This window comes from Heptranchias perlo, chromosome 2, assembly GCF_035084215.1.
Source record: "Heptranchias perlo isolate sHepPer1 chromosome 2, sHepPer1.hap1, whole genome shotgun sequence".
Lineage (NCBI taxonomy): Eukaryota > Metazoa > Chordata > Chondrichthyes > Hexanchiformes > Hexanchidae > Heptranchias > Heptranchias perlo.
This window is the reverse complement of record NC_090326.1, coordinates 41,625,032-41,645,290: the sequence shown is the minus strand read 5'-3', so window position 1 is coordinate 41,645,290 and position 20,259 is coordinate 41,625,032. Positions and strand designations below refer to the sequence as shown.

At 42.5% G+C, this 20,259-nt stretch overlaps 1 protein-coding gene across 3 annotated transcripts in view; it reads left to right on the top strand.

Moving 5' to 3' along the window:
* The window catches only part of LOC137338109 (coagulation factor XIII A chain-like), a 288,396-nt gene that overhangs the window by 177,977 nt on the left and 90,160 nt on the right, over positions 1-20,259 (top strand). Inside the window, exons 1-2 of one of the 3 annotated variants that reach the window (XM_068001788.1) lie at positions 103-284; positions 17,489-17,666. In XM_068001788.1, coding sequence (XP_067857889.1) covers positions 264-284; positions 17,489-17,666 — 199 coding nt within the window. In that variant the 5' untranslated portion in view covers positions 103-263. Of the gene's footprint in view, positions 1-102; positions 285-14,235; positions 14,332-17,488; positions 17,667-20,259 lie in introns of those variants that run through there. The other 2 variants (XM_068001789.1, XM_068001790.1) reach the window with 2 other exon arrangements.

Below are 20,259 nucleotides of genomic sequence, written 5' to 3'. Positions count from 1 at the left end.
GACTTAGCTTCATGGCATTGGTCATGAACCTTTAGAAAGTGGTGCACTAAAACACTCAAATCTCTTTGTTTCACTGCTGGCTTTAATTCTGTTTTCTATCAGGTCAGCTAAAAAAAAACAGACTCTTCACTTCTCACTCAAACATTGAAGGAAATGTGAAATGGGAGAGTGGAATGGTAGAAGAGAAGATATACCGATGAAGGAGATGGTGGGGGGTCGCTCGTGCCTACTAAGAGTTTTATTCATTTCTTCTTTTACATTACATGGTCCTGGATGGTATAGAGGTGAGTCATGCTTCCAGTAATATATCAGCATCTATATGGACACTTGTGCCTTCACTTACCTTGGCCAGCCTGATGAGGTCACTAAGACGTTTCTGGCACTGAACAGTTATTTGTGGGGTTGTTTGGCACTGACTGCCAGTGCCACCTTCCTCCAAACTGCCTGCACATAAGAACATAAGAAATAGGAGCAGGAGTAGACCATACGGCCCCTCGCGCCATTCAATAGGATCATGGCTGATCTTCAACCTCAACTCCACTTTCCCACTCGATACCTATAATCCCTTGATTCCCCTAGAGTCCAAAAATCTATCTAACCCAGCCTTGAACATATTCAATGGCTCAACATCCACAGCCCTCTGGGGTAGAGAATTCTAAAGAGTCACAACCCTCTGCGTGAAGAAATTCCTCCTCATCTCAGTCTTAAATGGCCGACCCCTTATCCTGTGACGATGCCCTCTAGTTCTAGATATCCTTTTTCTGAGGTCTCCCTATGTGCCATAAAACTTTTGGCCTAGAAATTCAATGGCGTCGAACATGTTTCTCAGTTGTAAAATGGGTTCCGAAGTGTCCAATATGCACGCGGACTCATTCCATGCCAGAAGTGCGCCACCCGCCCTATTGGATTGGGCTGCTTCATAAGCGTCCAGGGCACATGTCGGAACTATTTAAAACGATGAATAAAATATTGAAATTAGGGTCCTATGCTTGTTGTAATGCTATTTAAAGGGCTTATTCACTACATAGAGGTTAGTTGCTGGTTTGTCATTTGACGCTGCTGGTTAACTTCTGTGCACTTCTTGGCCTGTTTTCTGACTGTGAAAGCTTAATTCTGACTGCTGAGAAGAAGATTTTCCTGTGCTGCACTGTTTTTGGCTGCCTTCTAAAAATTGTACTGCAGTCAGAGGTGATCTGGTAGGTCTGCGTTTGGGTCTCGAGGAGGAGAGAGAGCAGCAGGGAAGACATGAGAAACCAGGAGGAACTCACAGAAGAGGGAGGAGGAGGGCACAGCGCAGGAGGCCATAACCATAGCGGCTCTTCAGGGAGCACTTCTCCCAAATGAACTTCACTGAGGAGAAATGTCCCATGTGCTTCCACTTCACAAAGGACGCTGTCACCGTGTTATATCACCTGCTGCAGCCACAACTTGAGCCCGAACCAGGGCATGGACAACACTTCCTGTGTCTGTCAAGGTCACCGTGGCCCTTAACTTTATGCCCAGGCTCCTTTCAGGCTGCAACAGGTGACATGTGCGACATCTCCCAGTTTGCAATCGACCCCTGTATTAGGGAGGTCCCGAAGCTCTCTATACCAGGAGGAAGACCCACATCTCTTTCCCCATGGGCAGAGCGAAGCAGGACAAAAGAGCACTAGGTTTCCTTTGCATTGCAAGATTCCTCAGGTCCAAGGTGCCATATACTGCACCTATATTGCCTTGTGTACTCCCTATATCAGTCATAGGTGATCTGGTAGGTCTGCGTTTGGGGCTCGAGGAGGAGAGGGAGCAGCAGGGAAGACGTGAGAAAGCAGGAGCAACTCACAGAAGAGGGAGGAGGAGGAGGAGGGCACAGCGCAGGAGGCCATAACCATAGCGGCTCTTCAGGGAGCACTTCTCCCAAATGAACTTCACTGAGGAGAAATGTCCCACGTGCTTCCACCTATGACCTTTATCAATGGAAAGAGATTTCATTTCCACAATGTCCAGCTGGTTTGCAACCACAGGTGGCGCACCATGCAAGTCTGTGCCCAGTTTCCTGGCAGCAGTCATGACTCATTTATCATGCACCAGTTCACTGTGCCGCCTTTATTCTAACCGGCCGCCAGGGCACAGGCTGGTCACTGGAGGACAAGAGCTAGCCCCCCCTTCAAACTTGGCTCATGATTTCTGTCAGGAACCCGAGCACAGATGCAGAGCAGGTCTATGACGAGAGCCATGCTGCCACCAGGAAGGTCATCGAGCAGACAGTCAGCATCTTCAAACAACGCTTCCATTGCCATCATGAGGGACCAGCGCTTACCACCACCTAGGCAGCAAGAAATGCAGCAGAAGGAGGAACAAGCAGAGGAACAGGAGGAAAAGGAGGAGGAGGAGGAAGAGGCATGAGCAGCGTCGACCACCAGTGCCCCTAGTTGCCACAGCTCTTAGAGAGCAGCTCATCCATAATGGTCTTTACATGAACCATCCCTCCCACCCCCAATACACCAACAGTCCTGCAATCCTTATCACCGCCTTTCATACTACCACCATCCGACTGCCTTCGTCCAGTCCAATCTTATGGGTCTTGCTCTCACTTCACTACAAATAGAAACACCAACACCAAATCCATACCAGAAAATTTATCCAACAACTCAATTCCATCTGTGTCAAGTATTTATCAAGAATCACCCTTTAGTGCCTGTCTTGTGTGTGTGTTTACCTATCCCAGTGCTCCTACGAAGTGTACCCCCAGTGGCTACAGCTTGGGAGGTGGAAGGCTGCTGAGCTTCTGTGGTCTGCCCCAGACCCTCATCAACAGGAGGGTCTGCGGGGGTCACAGGGAAGGCCAAAAATTTCAGGTGTGCCGTCCTTTTTTCTTCTCCACCTCGAACCAGGATGTTTCAGTCCAATCCAGACCTTCTGTCTCAGTCCAATCGAGACCTCAACCAGCAACCAGAAGGTCTCAATCATTGAGGTCCCACATACAGCTACAGCACGGCTGGTGCTAGGCCCTGCCACAGGACAGGTCAGCACTGGGGGTGCCCCCAGATCATGTAAATGCCCCAGACAGGAAATTCTGCCCTTTTAATACAGAAAAATGTACTGTTGGAATCATTATGGAGATCTGCTTCTGTTGCAATTGCAATGCTGCATTAACACCTTGGTGGCCATTCAGCAAATATCATTGGTTTCATCTTTTACAACCCTCATATTTGGATTGAGGTCAGTTCTGCCAACACTGGTACATTAAATCCCACGATGAATTGTGGTTGGTTTTACCCCTATATAACGTACATTCCTCCAAGATTAGTATTGAGTGAGTCAGTACATGTCCTCGTTCCAGTTCTGAATGTGTGTTGCAGATTGCATTGTGCAAACATTGTCTTTCACCACATATGAAAATATATGAAAAGGCAAAATAATTCATAGAATATACTTCAGTACTGAATCAAAAGACTGAAGTGAAGACAAATTCAAAATACTCCTGATACTCTTTAAAATCTATAATGTATTAAATTTGCCATATATGGCATACATTCCTTATTTGGGCACAGTCATTCTGTGACACACAGTCACGCCTGCAGCTCCACACTTCTTCCACCAGATGGAGTTTCATTAACTCCAGAAGTTGCAGATCCCCATACCTATACTTACAACAGCACTAATGCACTCTGAGGGAAATTCACATTGTTCTGAGCTTCTATGGGTGAAGACATGGCAGATCCACTTTGTCTACAAAAATATTAGGAATAACTGTCTTGGGGGAGTTATTGAGCCTGACAATGTAAGGAGCTAAATTAACATCATTAATGATTTAGTCTTTAAGGTGGGATGTTTCAGTACTACGTGATAAATCAGTCTCTCTTAGCTTAGTGGGTAACTGTAGCACCTGGTATGGTAATGACCCATACATACCAGGAAGGTCCCAAGTTCAATCTCTGGTCTGTGCTGAGTTAGCCGTTTTTACCTCGTGCTGTGGCAATGGTACAGCAGCTGGTCTCTGTTTCCCTGGGCTAGGGTTAGTAAAAATTAGCCAGTGTTTCCAGCTCAGATTGCTATCCATTGACTCCTGCTAGAAAGTGCTAGCGTGTGGTTATCAGAAAAAGACAGGATTAGTCTTGGTTATAGTGTTTTACAATCAAATAGCCTGTCTGGGGTCACACATGAAGAATGACCAGTTGAATGAAGTACTGGAGGATTTTTTTTTATTCGTTCATGGGATGTGGGCGTCACTGGCGAGGCCGGCATTTATTGCCCATCCCTAATTGCCCTTGAGAAGGTGGTGGTGAGCCGCCTTCTTGAACCGCTGCAGTCTGTGTGGTGAAGGTTCTCCCACAGTGCTGTTATGAAGGGAGTTCCAGGATTTTGACCCAGCGACGATGAAGGAACGCCGATATATTTCCAAGTCGGGATGGTGTGTGACTTGGAGGGGAACGTGCAGGTGGTGTTGTTTCCATGTGCCTGCTGCCCTTGTCCTTCTAGGTGGTAGAGGTCGCGGGTTTGGGAGGTGCTGTCGAAGAAGCCTTGGCGAGTTGCTGCAGTGCATCCTGTGGATGGTACACACTGCAGCCACTGTGTGCCGGTGGTGAAGGGAGTGAATGTTTAGGGTGGTGGATGGGGTGCCAATCAAGCGGGCTGCTTTGTCCTGGATGGTGTCGAGCTTCTTGAGTGTTGTTTTGAGCTTCACTCATCCAGGCAAGTGGAGAGTATTCCATCACACTCCTGACTTGTGCCTTGTAGATGGTGGAAAGGCTTTCGGGAGTCAGAAGGTGAGTCACTCGCCGCAGAATACCCAGCCTCTGACCTGCTCTTGTAGCCACAGTATTTATATGGCTGGTCCAGTTAAGTTTCTGGTCAATGGTGACCCCCCAGGATGTTGATGGTGGGGGATTCGGCGATGATAATGCCGTTGAATGTCAAGGGGAGGTGGTTAGACTCTCTCTTGTTGGAGATGGTCATTGCCTGGCACTTGTCTGGCGCGAATGTTACTTGACATTTAGCAGCCCAAGCCTGGATGTTGTCCAGGTCTAGCTGCATTCGGGCTCGGACTGCTTCATTATTTGAGGGGTTGTGAATGGAACGGAACACTGTGCAATCATCAGCGAACATCCCCATTTCTGACCATATGATGGAGGGAAGGTCATTAATGAAGCAGCTGAAGATGGTTGGGCCTAGGACACTGTCCTGAGGAATTCCTGCAGCAATGCCCTGGGGCTGAGATGATTGACCTCCAACAACCACTACCATCTTCCTTTTGTGCTAGGTATGACTCCAGCCACTGGAGAGTTTTCCCCCTGATTCCCATTGACTTCAATTTTACTAGGGCTCCTTTGTGCCACACTCAGTCAAATGCTGCCTTGATGTCAAGGATAGTCACTATCACCTCACCTCTGGAATTCAGCTCTTTTGTCCATGTTTGGACCAAGGCTGTATTGAGGTCTGGAGCCGAGTGGTCCTGGCGGAACCTAAACTGAGCATCGGTGAGCAGGTTATTGGTGAGTAAGTGCCGCTTGATAGCACTGTTGATGACACCTTCCATCACTTTGCTGATGATTGAGAGTAGACTGATGGGGCGGTAATTGGCCGGATTGGATTTGTCCTGCTTTTTGTGGACAGGACATACCTGGGCAATTTTCCACATCGTCGGGTAGATGCCAGTGTTGTAGCTGTACTGGAACAGCTTGGCTAGAGGCGCAGCTAGATCTGGAGCACAAGTCTTCCGCACTACAGCCGGGATGATGTCGGGGCCCATAGCCTTTGCTGTATCCAGTGCACTCAGCTGTTTCTTGATATCACGTGGAGTGAATTGAATTGGCTGAAGACTGGCTTCTGTGATGGTGGGGATATCGGGAGGAGGCCGAGATGGATCATCCACTCGGCACTTCTGGCTGAAGATGGTTGCAAACGCTTCAGCCTTGTCTTTTGCACTCACTGTCCATGGAATTAAACATAGAAACAAAGAAAATAGGAGCAAGAATAGGCCATTTGGCCTTTCGGGCCTGCTCCGCCATTCAAAATGATCATGGCTGATCGTCTAACTCAGTACCCTGTTCCCGCTTTTTCCCCATATCCCTTGATCCCTTTAGCATTAAGAAATATATCCATCTCCTTCTTGAATACATCTAATCACTTGGCCTCCACTGACTTCCGTGGTAGAGAATTCCACAGGTTCACCACCCTCTGAGTGAAGAAATTTCTCCTCATCTCGTTTCTAAATGGCATACCTCGCATCCTTAGACTGTGACCCTTGGTTCTGGACTCCCCAGCCATCGGGAACATCCTCCCTGCATCCAGTCTGTCTCGTCCTGTTAGAATTTTATATGTTTCGATGAGATCACCTCTCGTCCTTCTAAACTTTAGTGAATATAGGCCTAGTCAACCCAATCTCTCCTCATACGTCAGTCCTGCCATCCCAGGAATCAGTCTGGTAAACCCTCGTTGCACTCCCTCCATGGCAAGGACATCCTTCCTCAGATAAGGAGACGAAAACTGCACACAATACTCCAGATGTGGTCTCACCAAGGCCCTGTATAACTGCAGTAAGATATCCCTGCTCCTGTTTTCAAATCCTCTTGCAATGAAGGCCAACACACCATTCGCCTTCCTAACTGCTTGCTGCACCTGAATGCTCGCTTTCAGCGACTGGTGTACAAGGACAACCAGGTCTCGCAATTGCAACTTGGCATGAGTCACTGCCTTCAATAATGATTATCAGGCACTCATCGCAATATATTTGTGTAATTAGGATGGTAAGGTCTCATCTGTTTGTGAGATGAGGTAACAATTTTAAATTCATGTCAAGTTATGTATATGTGTACATCATTTTATACATTGTGGACTTAATCGGATGAGTTTACTCTATTTTTGGTCTAATTTGTCTGCTGCCCTTGACATACATCTCAATAGCTGATAACTACCTCACATTGACTACATACCTTTAGTAAGTGCTCAATAATCACACCAAAACTTTTTGTCTTTACACTTTTACAAACGGACTCTCATCTATTACATCCATATATTTTATGTTTCTCGCATCAATGTACACTACCTTGCATTTATCCATGTTAATACCAGCTGCTATTCCTGAGCCCATCCATTTTTAATTGGTCCTTTAAATACTATCAATCTCCTTTACAGCTTTGCATCATCAACAAAAAATTGTTTATGAATAGTGTGAAGAGCATGGCAGCCACAACAGATCACTGCAGAACTGTACTGGTCATTACTCTCAGATGGATCCTCTTCCATTTATCATCACCTTCTGCTTCCTAATGTGAAACCAGTTTTCAATCCAGCATGATAATTTGTCATTAGTTTAACAAGCCTTTGTCTTGATTAAAAACTTCAGAGGCAGGATTTCACCAAATCTTCCATGGGAATCCAAGTAAATTGTATCTGCTAATTTAGGTGCTCCCTCAAATAATTCCAGTCGATTCATTAAACATTAACTCTGCTTCTAAAAGCATACTGATTGTCCTATAACCTTTGTGCTCTTTGGAAAAATGTTAAAGAAATTTCCTAAAATGTTCTTTAGCTACAAATACTCCTTTATCAGATGTCCAGATTAGCACTGGCAAATAGTTTGATGACGAAACATAGTAGACTCGTATCTAAGCACATTATTGTTAAACTCTCATGAATTATTTACCTCTACTTCTGAATCACATTTTGAAATTTTTGACCTATTTTCCACAGAAAAGATTTAGAAATGAGTTACATTTAAGTGTTGTGTTCTAAGTAAAAATGGGTTTGTACAGGTTTAAAATTCTCCTTCCACATTACGTATAGGCAGGTGTGATGGACATTTATTCTGGTTGATCTCCCGTGGCATTGCATATGGGGAGTCAAGACTAAATATAGTGTTCAGGGGAGAAGGGGTTAGATGCCAAGGCATAAGTGGACTAGGCCGTGCGGATGTAATTCTGTCCCTATTTTAAAGTCATACATTCTGTCCTTATTTTTATATAATACTTTGATTTTACATTATGGGGGTACTTATGGGGGGTTAAATTGGTTAACCCCCAAAACCGAGTGCTGGTATCACAATCCGTAATTAATCTGTGTCCAGTGCTCCCGTCGCAGGCAGGACGAGGAATTTGTTCGGCCTGAACACTCACCTCAGCCAAGTGATAAAAACCTGCGTTGACACGACGATTCAGGGACACTCAAACTTTCCACCAGCAGGGGGAGCCCAAATCTTTTAAAGGGAGGCTGTCTCTCTGACAGCCAGCCAAAAGCTCTTAAAGGTAGCCAGTAACTATAATTTGCTAAAATTAACAGTCTGCACGGAGTCTGAACAGAGATCAGACATCACACAAGTAAAACACAGATGCAGGTCCCGTCCCTATGTTTACAAACTGTTGAATTATTTTAAAACATTGAATAAAAGTTGCGCACCACTAAATCCCACATCCTCCAATCTGCATGCCAGACCTCATCAATCTGCTGGTCCGAGTTGGTACCAGGCCTGCAAGAGTGCATGCATCAAGGTTCTCTGCTGATGCACTAGAGGCCTTGGTGCAAGAGGTAGACAGAAGGAGGGACATCCTATATCCATGGTGGGAGGAGGCAGGGGGCGCAAGAGGCTCTCCAGACATACGCTCAAAAGGCAGTGGAAGGCAGCAAGGGAGGCCGTCATGCCAGGCCCATAGCACCACAAACATGGATGCAGTGCAGGAAGAAGTTCAATGCTTTGACATGAGTGGTCAAAGTGAGTGAGGTCAACTGTCAAGTGGCGTCTCCTACCAACTGCACCTCTAGCCGCATCCACTGCTCCACGCACTACACCCCCATCACCCACATACCAACAAACTCTTTCCATCAGTACTCAACTATTCCAATCAGATACTTCCTCTCACCCGTACACATTACCGCTGTTGCAAGCCGCCCGCCCACAACTCATAGGCCACACACACTGGCAGCTATTCAACCCTGACAGGCACAACACCCAGACACACGTCCCGCTTTCTTGTAGGAGAAAGTGACGCATAACAGGAGGCAGCAAGTGGCAGTGGCATTTAGCCCCTCGAGCCTGTTCCACCATTCAACGAGATCATGGTGGACCTGTGACCTAATTCCATATACCCGCTTTAGCCCCAGATCCCTTAATACCCTTGGTTCACAGAAACCTATCAATCTCAGATTTAAAATTCACAAGTGAGCTAGCATCAACTGCCAGAAGAGCGTTCCAAACTTCTCCCACCCTTTGCATGTAGAAGCGTTTCCTAACTTCACTCCTGCACGTCTTGGCTCTAAATGTTAGGCTATGTCCCCTAGTCCTAGTATTCAAGTATAGGAGACCTCCAAAAACAGTTACAAATGCATCAGTAGCTAGAAGCAATAATCCAGCAACTAACCTGTAAATCCTGCAAAGTCCCTTTAAAAAGCGCTGGTGGGAGGTCCTCCAGGCACTCTAAGACATGTTTAAATGGTCGCAGTTAAGACAGTGTTTTAAGCGGAACGTTAAGTGCCAAAATGGTGTGTATCGCTTTATATCAGCGTTGCACATTGATCAAACGCATTTTCTCCCTACTTTACATGATGCCAGCATTCGTTATTTCTGCATGCGCCAATCCCTTTACCAATATGGCGTCCGGCACACATCACGCTAGAAGCATAGCGCCGAAACAACGGGTGCTACACAGCCCAATTTAGCGGCTATAGTTTCCACTATAAATGTGAACATAGGTGTAAGGAAAGGGTTAATCAGACTGCCCCGAAGTCTACTACTGTTAAGGTAGCAATGTTAGAAATTGGGGAAACCTTTGTGCTTTCACAAATACAGTTTTTGGAAATTGGCTCTATATTTTAAATTACAGATGAATAGCCTGGATCCATTTCGGCTGAAATGTATTTGGATGCAGCTGGCTCCGCCATCAGTCGATGCTGCAGAGAAGTTTAACCACAGGCAGCATGATTTTGATCTTTTTTCTCGTATCAAATCTTCAGCTCTGCTTGAATATTCACTAAGCAACAACTTTTGCAAAGTTGCAGTGCTGAACGTGAAGATATCTTGCTTTATTCAATTTTAGGTTTCAGGATTTAATATGAGTGCATATTTACCAACTGCACTCATTTAGAAATTCACTTTTGAACCTTTATAGTAGGATCCTAAATTTTTTTGAACAGAGGAACTTCTATGCCTTTCATTCACAGCTCTCAAAGGCTCGGTTTTAACCCATTCAGTGCCTTTCTCAGCGTCCATGACAGAGTGGTCGAGAGGGGTGGGGAGACATGGGAGTTATCTTCAATAGTAACTGTGAGCACTGCTGTTTTTGTGGTAAAACCACCAAGCATGGGAATCATTTGTTTACAAAAACTGAATCTATTGATACGAGTTGCTGTTCAAGCACTCGAGAAGGGTAAAAATATATATGAAGGTTTCCCATTTAAGAACAGGGGATAATCAAATTTTATTATTTAAAAAAACAGAATCCAGTCTAGGCGGTTCTGGCACAATGCCAACTTATAATGTAAGATTGGAACAGAGAGGAAAATGTTTTCCATGCCAGTCAGCTGAAATTGAAATTCATGAGTGAGGAAAATTTTGGGAATACAATTACTGATAGGAAAGAATATAATTGGCTCCAAATCCTGTGTTCCCTGGAACCGCTCGTGTGTCAGGATCCAGGGACCAGTACTGAGGAATTCCAAATGGAGAAGAGAGCTGAGATTATTGAACGTTGATAAGTCCTGGCAGTCCAACAATACCAGTCCAGTCTGAATCTAATCCTGGTGTTAAGGGGGGTCGGGGGGACTGTTTTGTTAAAGTTAACTAACATCGCTTATCTTGCAGACTGGACTGCTCTCTGGAATCGATACAATCTTTGAAAAGATCAAATGGACTCAGGCAAAATAGAGCGGAAAAAAGCCATCTAAGGTGGACGAGCTGGCGATAAGAGGAAATAAAAGCTTAGTGTGTTAGTGGGAGATATTGTATTGGATGGTAAAGTTCCTCCAGGTCTCATGAATGAGATGGTAAGATTGTATAATGGGACGTGTAAATTGGCCAAGAGGAAGTGACTGAGGGTATAATGTAGAAGCAGGAAAATTGCACCACCATGTGGGATCTAAGGTCATCGCCCTAGGCGATCATGGGTGAATTTCAGGAAACCAAACCAAACTGGTCAGGGAAAAGATATGTGAGTGCACCCATGAGAAACATAAATCACCTGGGCATGACTCGTCAAAACATCTCAATCTGGTATCAATACACAATCTAGTGAAAGTCAGGAAAGTGTAGTGAAGAATAGTTAATTGATAACTTTCTCTTGGGGATGTACTGAACAATGAGAAGAATGCATTTGATAGCCTGGCCACTACCCGAAACATTGGGACCATGCAGGGGGAAATTTTAATCAAACACCTCCAGAAACCCTCCTGATCTTTTGACAAATAGCCTGGAAGGGCAGGCATGGCTTGTATCTGATGTCTCGTGCTGCATGATCTTGGGATACTGGTGTGTGCAGAAATGATGTGTTGTGCATGAAGCAATCGGTGTGCAATATGAATGATGAAGATGTACTGAAGAACAGATCTTGGACATGGTCAGTGACGCTGACAATACCACTCCATGAAATGGTTAATGTGGTTCAGAAGAGTGAGAACATTTACTACTAATTTAAAAGTTTTACTCAAGGCTTTATTACATGCTCCATCGAGAAACCAACCTTCTGCATTAAGCTTAATGAAACAACCAGGATTGGGTTAAATATACTGGTACTGATCAGAGTTATTGAAGTTAAAACAGAAAAGCACATAGAATTGAAAATTCCAAATTCAGGGTGAATCCCCAAAACTGAAATTATAATTACCCACAATATGAATAAAGTAAAAGAGTACTGGAGATCTTTTAAATTCAAGTGATGACTTTTTGATATATAGACATACATGGGGAGAAATAGATTTTGAACCTTGTTTACTATCCAATGTATAGTGATAGTCATAATATTTTTGATACGTTGTGTAAAACCAATGGGTAGAGATCTGCGTAATAGAATAGTTCGAGAGAGATAACTGATGCTAATGAAATAATGTTTAGTGTTGGATTTAAATATTCTAAAGCCAACAAAGGAGGAAGTGTAAGGAAAGAGTTAATCAGACTGTCCTGAAGTCTACTAATGTTATACTTTCATTGATTTCTCTTTATATTGCAGTAATGTTAACCTTTACCTGTTAAGCAGGGATGTTTAAGTCAATTTAAAGTACCACTGGGCTATTGAGCCAGGGCTGACCCTCCAGCAACGGCCAGTTTCAGGATGAACTAATATGAGACTTAATTAAATAATTTGATAACAGTGTGAAAAACAGTTAGTTCTGCAAAGGAAAACATCGGGGTATACATTACCCTTTTTAATTGGGGTTTCTGTAGAAACAGGAGATTGACTGGTACGGAACAGCACTGAATCAAAGACAGACTTAGAATTAAAAGTTTCACTTGGTAGAATAGCAATTATATGTAACAAGAGTGAAACTATCAATAAGATAACAAAGCAAGGGAGTTGTACCAGTCTATGGAAAAAAAGAGCTCTTTAAGTAAGGAAAACTAAAGTTAATGTTGAGGAATAAGTCAAATAAATTCTCTTTACATGAAGTTTTATTTTAACTTTTAAATAATTATGTAATGCAGAATTGAGTGGATTGTCATGTAGAGAGTAAGAGAAATGTATAAAAATTGGCCATTTGTAATGAGTGTTTCAATTCGTAAAGGCCAAAGATTCTGAGCTCAGAACTGTAACACGTTTGGATTCCCAACCAACCATCATTAGGTCTGGTAGTAAGTTTTACCTTTTAAGTGCACATTTAAGTACTATTGCTGTATATTTAATAAATCTATGACACTTGATTTTCAATGTATAAGAACCTTATTGATTTGATGAGTAAATTATAAATAAGAATCCCTCCTCTAACAATTGGAATTTAGAATAGAAAAAGTTGATACAAAAGTGTGACAAAAATGTGACAAAAGGAAATAAAGGAAAGGACTTACATTTATATTGCGTCTTTCACGACCTCAGGATGTCCCAAAGCGGTTTACAGCCAACGAAGTGCTCTTAAAGTGCAGTCACTGTTGTCATGTTAGGAAATAGGGCAGCCAATTTGCACACAGCCAGGTCCCACAAACAGCAATGACATACATGATCGGATAATCACCAGTATCACCACCTTCTCAAGGGCAATTAGGGATGGGCAATAAATGCTGGCCTCGCCAGCGACGCCCACATCCCATGAACGAATAATGAAAAAAATCTGTTTTAGTCATGTTGGCTGAGGGATAAATATTGGCCTAGACACTGGGAGAAGTCCCCTGCTCTACTTCAAATAATGTCATAATATCTATTACATCCACCTGAGCGGGCAGATGGGACCTTAAGTTAACATCTCATCTTAAAGACAGTGCAGTGCTCCGTCAGTACTGCACTGGGGTGTCAGCCTGGATTAGGTGCTCAAGTCTCTTGGGTGAGGCTTCAACCCACAACCTTCTGATTCAGAGGTGAGTGTGCTATCACTGAGCCAAGGACCACACGTTGGATTTTGTCTACAGGAAGTGCACACAGACATACTGATAACAATACTAATATAGATGTGGGGCAGCACTTTCCGAGGCCTCACTGATGGGGACTATCATCAGCATGTGACTTATTGGAAAAATCCCATGTGTTCCATGATTTTCCATCCATTGACATTAATGGGAGGAAAATCATGGGTGATGCACTCACAATTTTCCAATAAGCCACCTGCTGCATATGAGGCCCCAGAAATGGCACAGGGATCTGGAAAGTTTCACCCCGATCTCTAGGATTCTGGGAATAGGGAGATATTTGATTGACGGAATGGTCCTCCCCGATTTTTCCTGGATAGAGCAACGCTGCAAAATATTTAGTTGCAGTTACCCCTCCATTATTTAACCTTGGCCATATGTTCCTGGTTGATGAAACCGTCCCAGCAGCATAACTACAGGATTCTATTACTGGACCTGCTCATTTCTGCCTATGTGAAACCCAAAAACGTACAATCTGTAGATGAATACCTACAGGAGTCTCTGGAACTGGTACCACAGGTCACAGGTTGGTTATGCTGTGGCCAAACGGCGTGGGACTGGACTGTACGTGATTCTGTTGCGCCTGATTTGTAAGGAGTGGAGTGGCAAATATGAGTCTGCTGTAGTCAATTGGAATTGTCAAACCTCGACCACAGAACCGGAAGAAAGTTCCTCACATTCTTTGCAGAGGAGGGTTGGGGGTTGGGTTTTGCCGCCGTATAAAACTTGGAGTCAGACGGTCTTCGTACCCACTCTCACTAAATCACGTTGGGTTGCCTCCCAGCTCCTGTTATTGATACAAGTTCACCCAGGTAACGGCTCCTCTGCACAAAGAAACTTTCTGGCACGGCGCAATTTTATTTTTAATGTTAAAACCGCTATTTGAGTTATTGCATTTAAGTTAGATTTTGTGATCAGACTGTTTTTCTTTTTTTTTGGTCATAAGTTAAGTGAATTGGGTGCGAGAAATATAACATTTACTGGTTGATCGTTTCGTCTTTTAAAGTTAGGACAGTCTTTTAAATGTCTCGTTTATATCTCGGCTCTTACTTATCAATACAAAAGTGACATTTTAATCTGGATGCTGTGGCCATTTGTCTTTTTAGTTAGGAGTTTTGGACAAATAAAATCCTAGCAGTTGAAACGTGAATGGTGAAATTGCACCATACCATCAGTAACGTACAGTAATGTTTTGCAGTTTTTCTTTTTATAAATAATTATGCTGGGTCTCCGTGCGATAATAATCATTTGAGTCACTTCTATGTCTGTGAAGTGAAGTTCACGACGTTTTTCCAAATCACAGTCCTGCCTGAAAGGCTGGAAGCTGCAGGATAATTATTTTTCTGTCAGTGTATTTGTTTAATGGGGACTCTATTTGTATCAGATTTATTTTTCACTGTTACTTGATATTGAGTCAGGCTGTTTGGATCAAACTTCTGAGACTGTTAATTAGTTTGCTTGCCTGACTGTGCTTTGCATTTCTATGGTTTTAAATGCCTGTAAAAACATCCACCGACCTGATGTTTTCATTTACAATCTGAGAATAATGCCAAGCCAGAGTGTGATACAGTGACACATAGATGTGAGAGGCTTAATATTTCATCTCTCACTGCACACCGCCGTGGATGATGAGGTTGGCAGGATCAGTCATTTGAGGAGAACCGATCAATGTAAAAAAAGCAGCAGGATTTGTTAACAGGAGCATTGCTAACTTTACAACTAACATTCTACCGCAATGATTTAATAGTTTTCAGTCTGTTGGCTTTTCAAAGCAAACTACAATTTTAAAAAGTATATTCAATATAATTTTGACTCACTCCACAAAAATATATACAGTTTTGAAGAGAAATTCCGAAATACTTTTGTGCAGCATTTCTCAGACACTTGTTTAACTGTTGCAATCATTTCTGCCGCTGCCATTCACTGCAGATATTTTGCTCAACGGCTTGAAACACACGTTCGTATCTCCCGGAGCTTTGCATGGTTAAACAAACAAAGCCAGAGGATCTCAGAACGGTTGTTAAAAGTGTTATGTGCCATTTAAAAAATAAAAATATCACCCAGAGGGTATCTATTTTATTTCAATTTTAAACAGTGACTGCACTTCAAAGTACTTTATTGGCTGTAAAGCACTTTGGGACGTCCTGAGGTCTTGGAAGGCGCTATGTAAAAGCAAGTATTTATTTTTGTAAAGGAACAATGCCTCTTATTTTGTTAACATAGAATCACATTTAAAGAATCACCTTGGGCTACATTAGAATACTAACTTTAATTGGGACACTTCAATGGTCTCTGATATTTCATAGTCAAGTGTAAAAATATACACTTGTAAATAGCCACCTGCAAATGTGTTCTTCACCTTTTTGTAATCATATTTTCATTGTTTTAACTTTTAGGTAGAGGTTTAATATTTATTTAAATATGCTGTTCAGCGGTAGAATGTCAGTTGTAAAGTTAGCAATTCTCCCGCTAACAAATCCCTTGGGATTTGGGAATCCTGCTGCTTTTTTTTACATTGATCGGTTCTCCTCAAATGACTGATCCTGCCAACCTCATCATCCATGGTGGTGTGCAGTGACAGATGAAATATTAAGCCTCTCGCATCTATGTGTTGCTGTATTACATTCTGGTTTGGCATTATTCTCAGGTTGGAATGGGTCCAATTCCCAGCACCAATATGGTTTGAATATGGGCGCTCAATAGAGACACGGGAGTGGGCTGTCCTTTTCATTTATCAATAGTTTAAAAAAATATGTCTATGTCATACCTGAAAAGCACTGTGTAACTTACAATTATGATGGGGCACAGAAGCTCGTTTTATAATTCTGAAAAAAAGTTTAATAGATAAAGATTGGGTACAATTTTCAAAATTGGTGTGAGGATCTTAACATTATGTCAAAAGAACCATCATCAAAACATTTGGAACGGGAAGAGTGCTCAATATAATCAGTTCAGAGAAGACACTAGAAGGTATGGGGTATGAGCTGCTGTGCTGGTGCAGTGCCAGCCTTGATGAAATTGAACCCATTGTGAAGAGCATCACTAACTACAGAAAAATACAATAAACATTATTAAAAGCTTCCTCCTCCCCCCCCCACCCCGTCCCACCGCAGTATGTCCTCTGATTTCTCCTCCTAGCCTTCCCTTCCTGAATGATTCATCTTGAGATACAGTTCCGTGGATGGCGAAAGTCTTTTGATACCTTATCCAAGGGACATCCTTCAAATATAAGCCTGACCGATGACTGTGATGTGGAGATGCCGGTGATGGACTGGGGTGGACAATTGTAAGGAATCTTACAACACCAGGTTATAGTCCAACAGTTTTATTTGAAAATCACAAGCTTTTGGAGGCTTTCTCCTTCGTCAGGTCACCTGACGAAGGAGAAAGCCTCCGAAAGCTTGTGATTTTCAAATAAAATTGTTGGACTACAACCTGGTATTGTAAGATTCCTTACAATTGACCTATGACTGTCAGTGATGTCATTTGACCATAAGGACTATCACAATTGTCCCAAACTGATGAAGTTACCTTCATAGATCCATAAAAAGGAAACTGGTTGGTTACGTGTTAATTTAACAAAAAGAAAACATTGATACTTTGGAAGACAGATACTGTTCTGACAAAAGGTAATCGATCTGAAATGTTAACCACATTGTCCTCTCCTTACAGATGCTGACTGACCTGCTGAATGTCTCCAGCATTTTCTGTTTTTATTTCAGATTTTCAGTACTTTTGGTTTACTGCTTATTACATTTGGAAACACTTAACTGAATCAAATAATGTTTAGTCTGTGAGAGGGATGATCTTTGAGTTAGAAAAAGGGTGACTTCTATGTCCTTATATACTTGTGATAAGCATCTCTAAGTCAATCAGGTTATTTGTTTTGTTTTCCATCCAGCTGTTAAATGTTCACTCTTTGTAGACTTACTAAGTTAATCTGATTCAGCCTGTCTCATTTTGTTTCAGCAAGTTTTCTGTTTGGAAATGTCTGAATCCGGCACTGATGGCTCAAACAGAAGGAAACCATTAATTTCATATGTTGGTCGTAGAATCACCCCCTTCGATGACTCCAATGCCGAAGAGAACTCAGTACTTGACTTTCAGTACTTCGGGCTCACTCCTAGAGCACCACCCAATCTGAAAGGTACTTGGTGAAGCTCTTTCAAAAGTTTTTGATATGTTAGGCCGTTATTGGTATCACCAAAATGGTTAACTAAGTCTTCCAACCGGTGAAATGAGGCAAGAATTTGAGCATCAAAACCAGGCTGGATTTTTATGTACATTATCTGGGTTACAAAAATCTAGTATGGCGATGAAAATAATCGAGTGGAAATCTTTTGACATTGTGAAATGTCTTTATACCAGGGGTTTATTGATTAAATTACATTGAATTACATAGAATGTACAGCACAGAAACGGGCCTTTTGGCCCAACAGGTCCATGCCGGTGTTTATGCTCCACACAAGCCTCGTCCCTCCTTACTTCATCTAACCCTATCAGATCAACTGTTCGATAAAACTAAGAAAGCAACAAGTTCATGTTCAGTTACGGTAAATTGCTCAAATTGAAATTGTGGCTCTTCTCCATATTAAGTAAAGTATGATTGAAAGATTCAGTAATTTGAAGGATCTCTGCTTCTTCAACCTACGAGCCTGACCTGAAATCAATTGCATACTTCACAAATAACATTCTATTAAGCTAAGACTTGCTGTTTCCTGTAGTGGAACCTTAAATTAGCACTTTAAAAAGCAGAATAAAGTGATTTAGTCAATACACAGATAAACATTATCTACTTCACAGTAGAGATCAACTTGCCTTCTATATATGAGGTATAGTTCATTGTTCCCTATAGGTTAAACAATGGAAGATCAGCTCTCTGATTTTGACCATAAATGGCTAATATTGGGCAATTCCATTCAGCTACCTGGTAAGAGAAATGAGATATGCCATTTTTTTTACCCCCAAAATAATATTCTAGGATAAGTGGGTTCCATTATACTCAGGATGCAATGCATTCTCTTAAATAATAGTGGAGGGTGTAGAGTTTTGTATTCTGTCAGCAGGTGCTTTTAGCCACGTGGAAGCCTGACAGAACGCTGACCTTTCACAGTGCTGGGTTCACTTTATATTGCAATATTCAGAAGCACCTCCGTGCTAACTCCAGAGGAACACCATCCATTGCATTACTAAGATAGATCCATTTTTCACTTTCTCAGTCAGGAGCCTTACAGAACTTACAGTAGGATCATCATCACATTCTGTACAGCTAGGAGATAATAATGCATTGTGATCCATTCCCCAAATTAAGAAAAGCTACAAAAGCAACCTTTCAAAAGAAGCTTGGTGATACAATTAATCAAAAATAATGTCACTAGCTTTAATTTGGGATTTTTTGAAACCAATGCAGGGGAAAGGAGACAAAAGTAAGAAATTCTGTTCACTGTGTGTTAATGTCACATAGTTGGGGTTTAGTGGGGTGGTTTAATGCTCACAGTGGTCTGCAGACACTGCCAGGACGCCATTCACTGTGACATTTAACAAATGAGAGGCTAGGAAAAGGATGGAATAGATCCCACAGATGAAGTTATCAAGAGATAATATACATATAAAGTAGTGAACAAGCTAATACCTCGCACACAAGGTAACCATTTGCAATAATACCCTTTTCTGAATTAAGCTTAGGGTGTAATACTTGTTATGTCAACTCATTGATAGAAGAGTAATGCCAGTAAGTTCATTCTTACAGAAATAAGCTCAATTTTATAGATTAAGTCTCAATTTAACCACCAGTCACCATTGCAGATGACACAAAACTTGGGAGGGTAGTAAACAGTGAGGAGGATAGTGATAGACTTGAAGAGGATATAGACAGGCTGGTGGAATGGGCGGACACGTGGCAGATGAAACTTAACGTAGAAAAATGCAAAGTGATATATTTTGGTAGGAAAAATGAGGAGAGGCAATATAAACTAAAGGGCACAATTCTAAAAGGGGTACAGGAACAAAGAGATGTGGGGGTATATGTGCACAAATCGTTGAAGGTGGCAGGACAGGTTGAGAAAGCGGTTAAAAAAGCATACAGGATCCTGGGCTTCATAAATAGGGGAATAGAGTACAAAAGTATGAAAGTCATGATGAACCTTTATAAAACACTGGTTCGGCCACAACTGGAGTATTATGTCCAGTTCTGGGCACCGTACTTTAGGAAAGATGCGAAGGCCTCAGAGAGGGTACAGAAGAGATTTACTAGAATTATTCCAGGGATGAGGGACTTTAGTTTTGTGGATGGACTGGAGAAGCTGGGGTTGTTCTTCTTGGAACAGAGAAGGTTGCGAGGAGATTTGATAGAGGTGTTCAAAATCATGAAGGGTCTAGACAGAGTAGAGAGAGAGAAACTGTTCCCATTGGCAGAAGGGTCAAAAACCAGAGGACATAGATTTAAGGTGATTGGCAAAAAAACCAAAGGTGACATGAGGTAAAACTTTTTTACACAGCGAGTGGTTAGGATCTGGAATGCACTGCCTGAGGGGGTGGTGGAGGCAGATTCAATCATGGCCTTCAAAAGGGAACTGGATAAGCACTTGAAAGGAAAAAATTTGCAAGGCTACAAGGATAGGACGGGGGAGTGGGACTAGCTGGATTGCTCTTGCATAGAGCCGGTGCGGACTCGATGGGCCAAATGGCTTCCTTCCGTGCTGTAACCTTTCTATGAATCTACAATTCTGATACCCAATGCA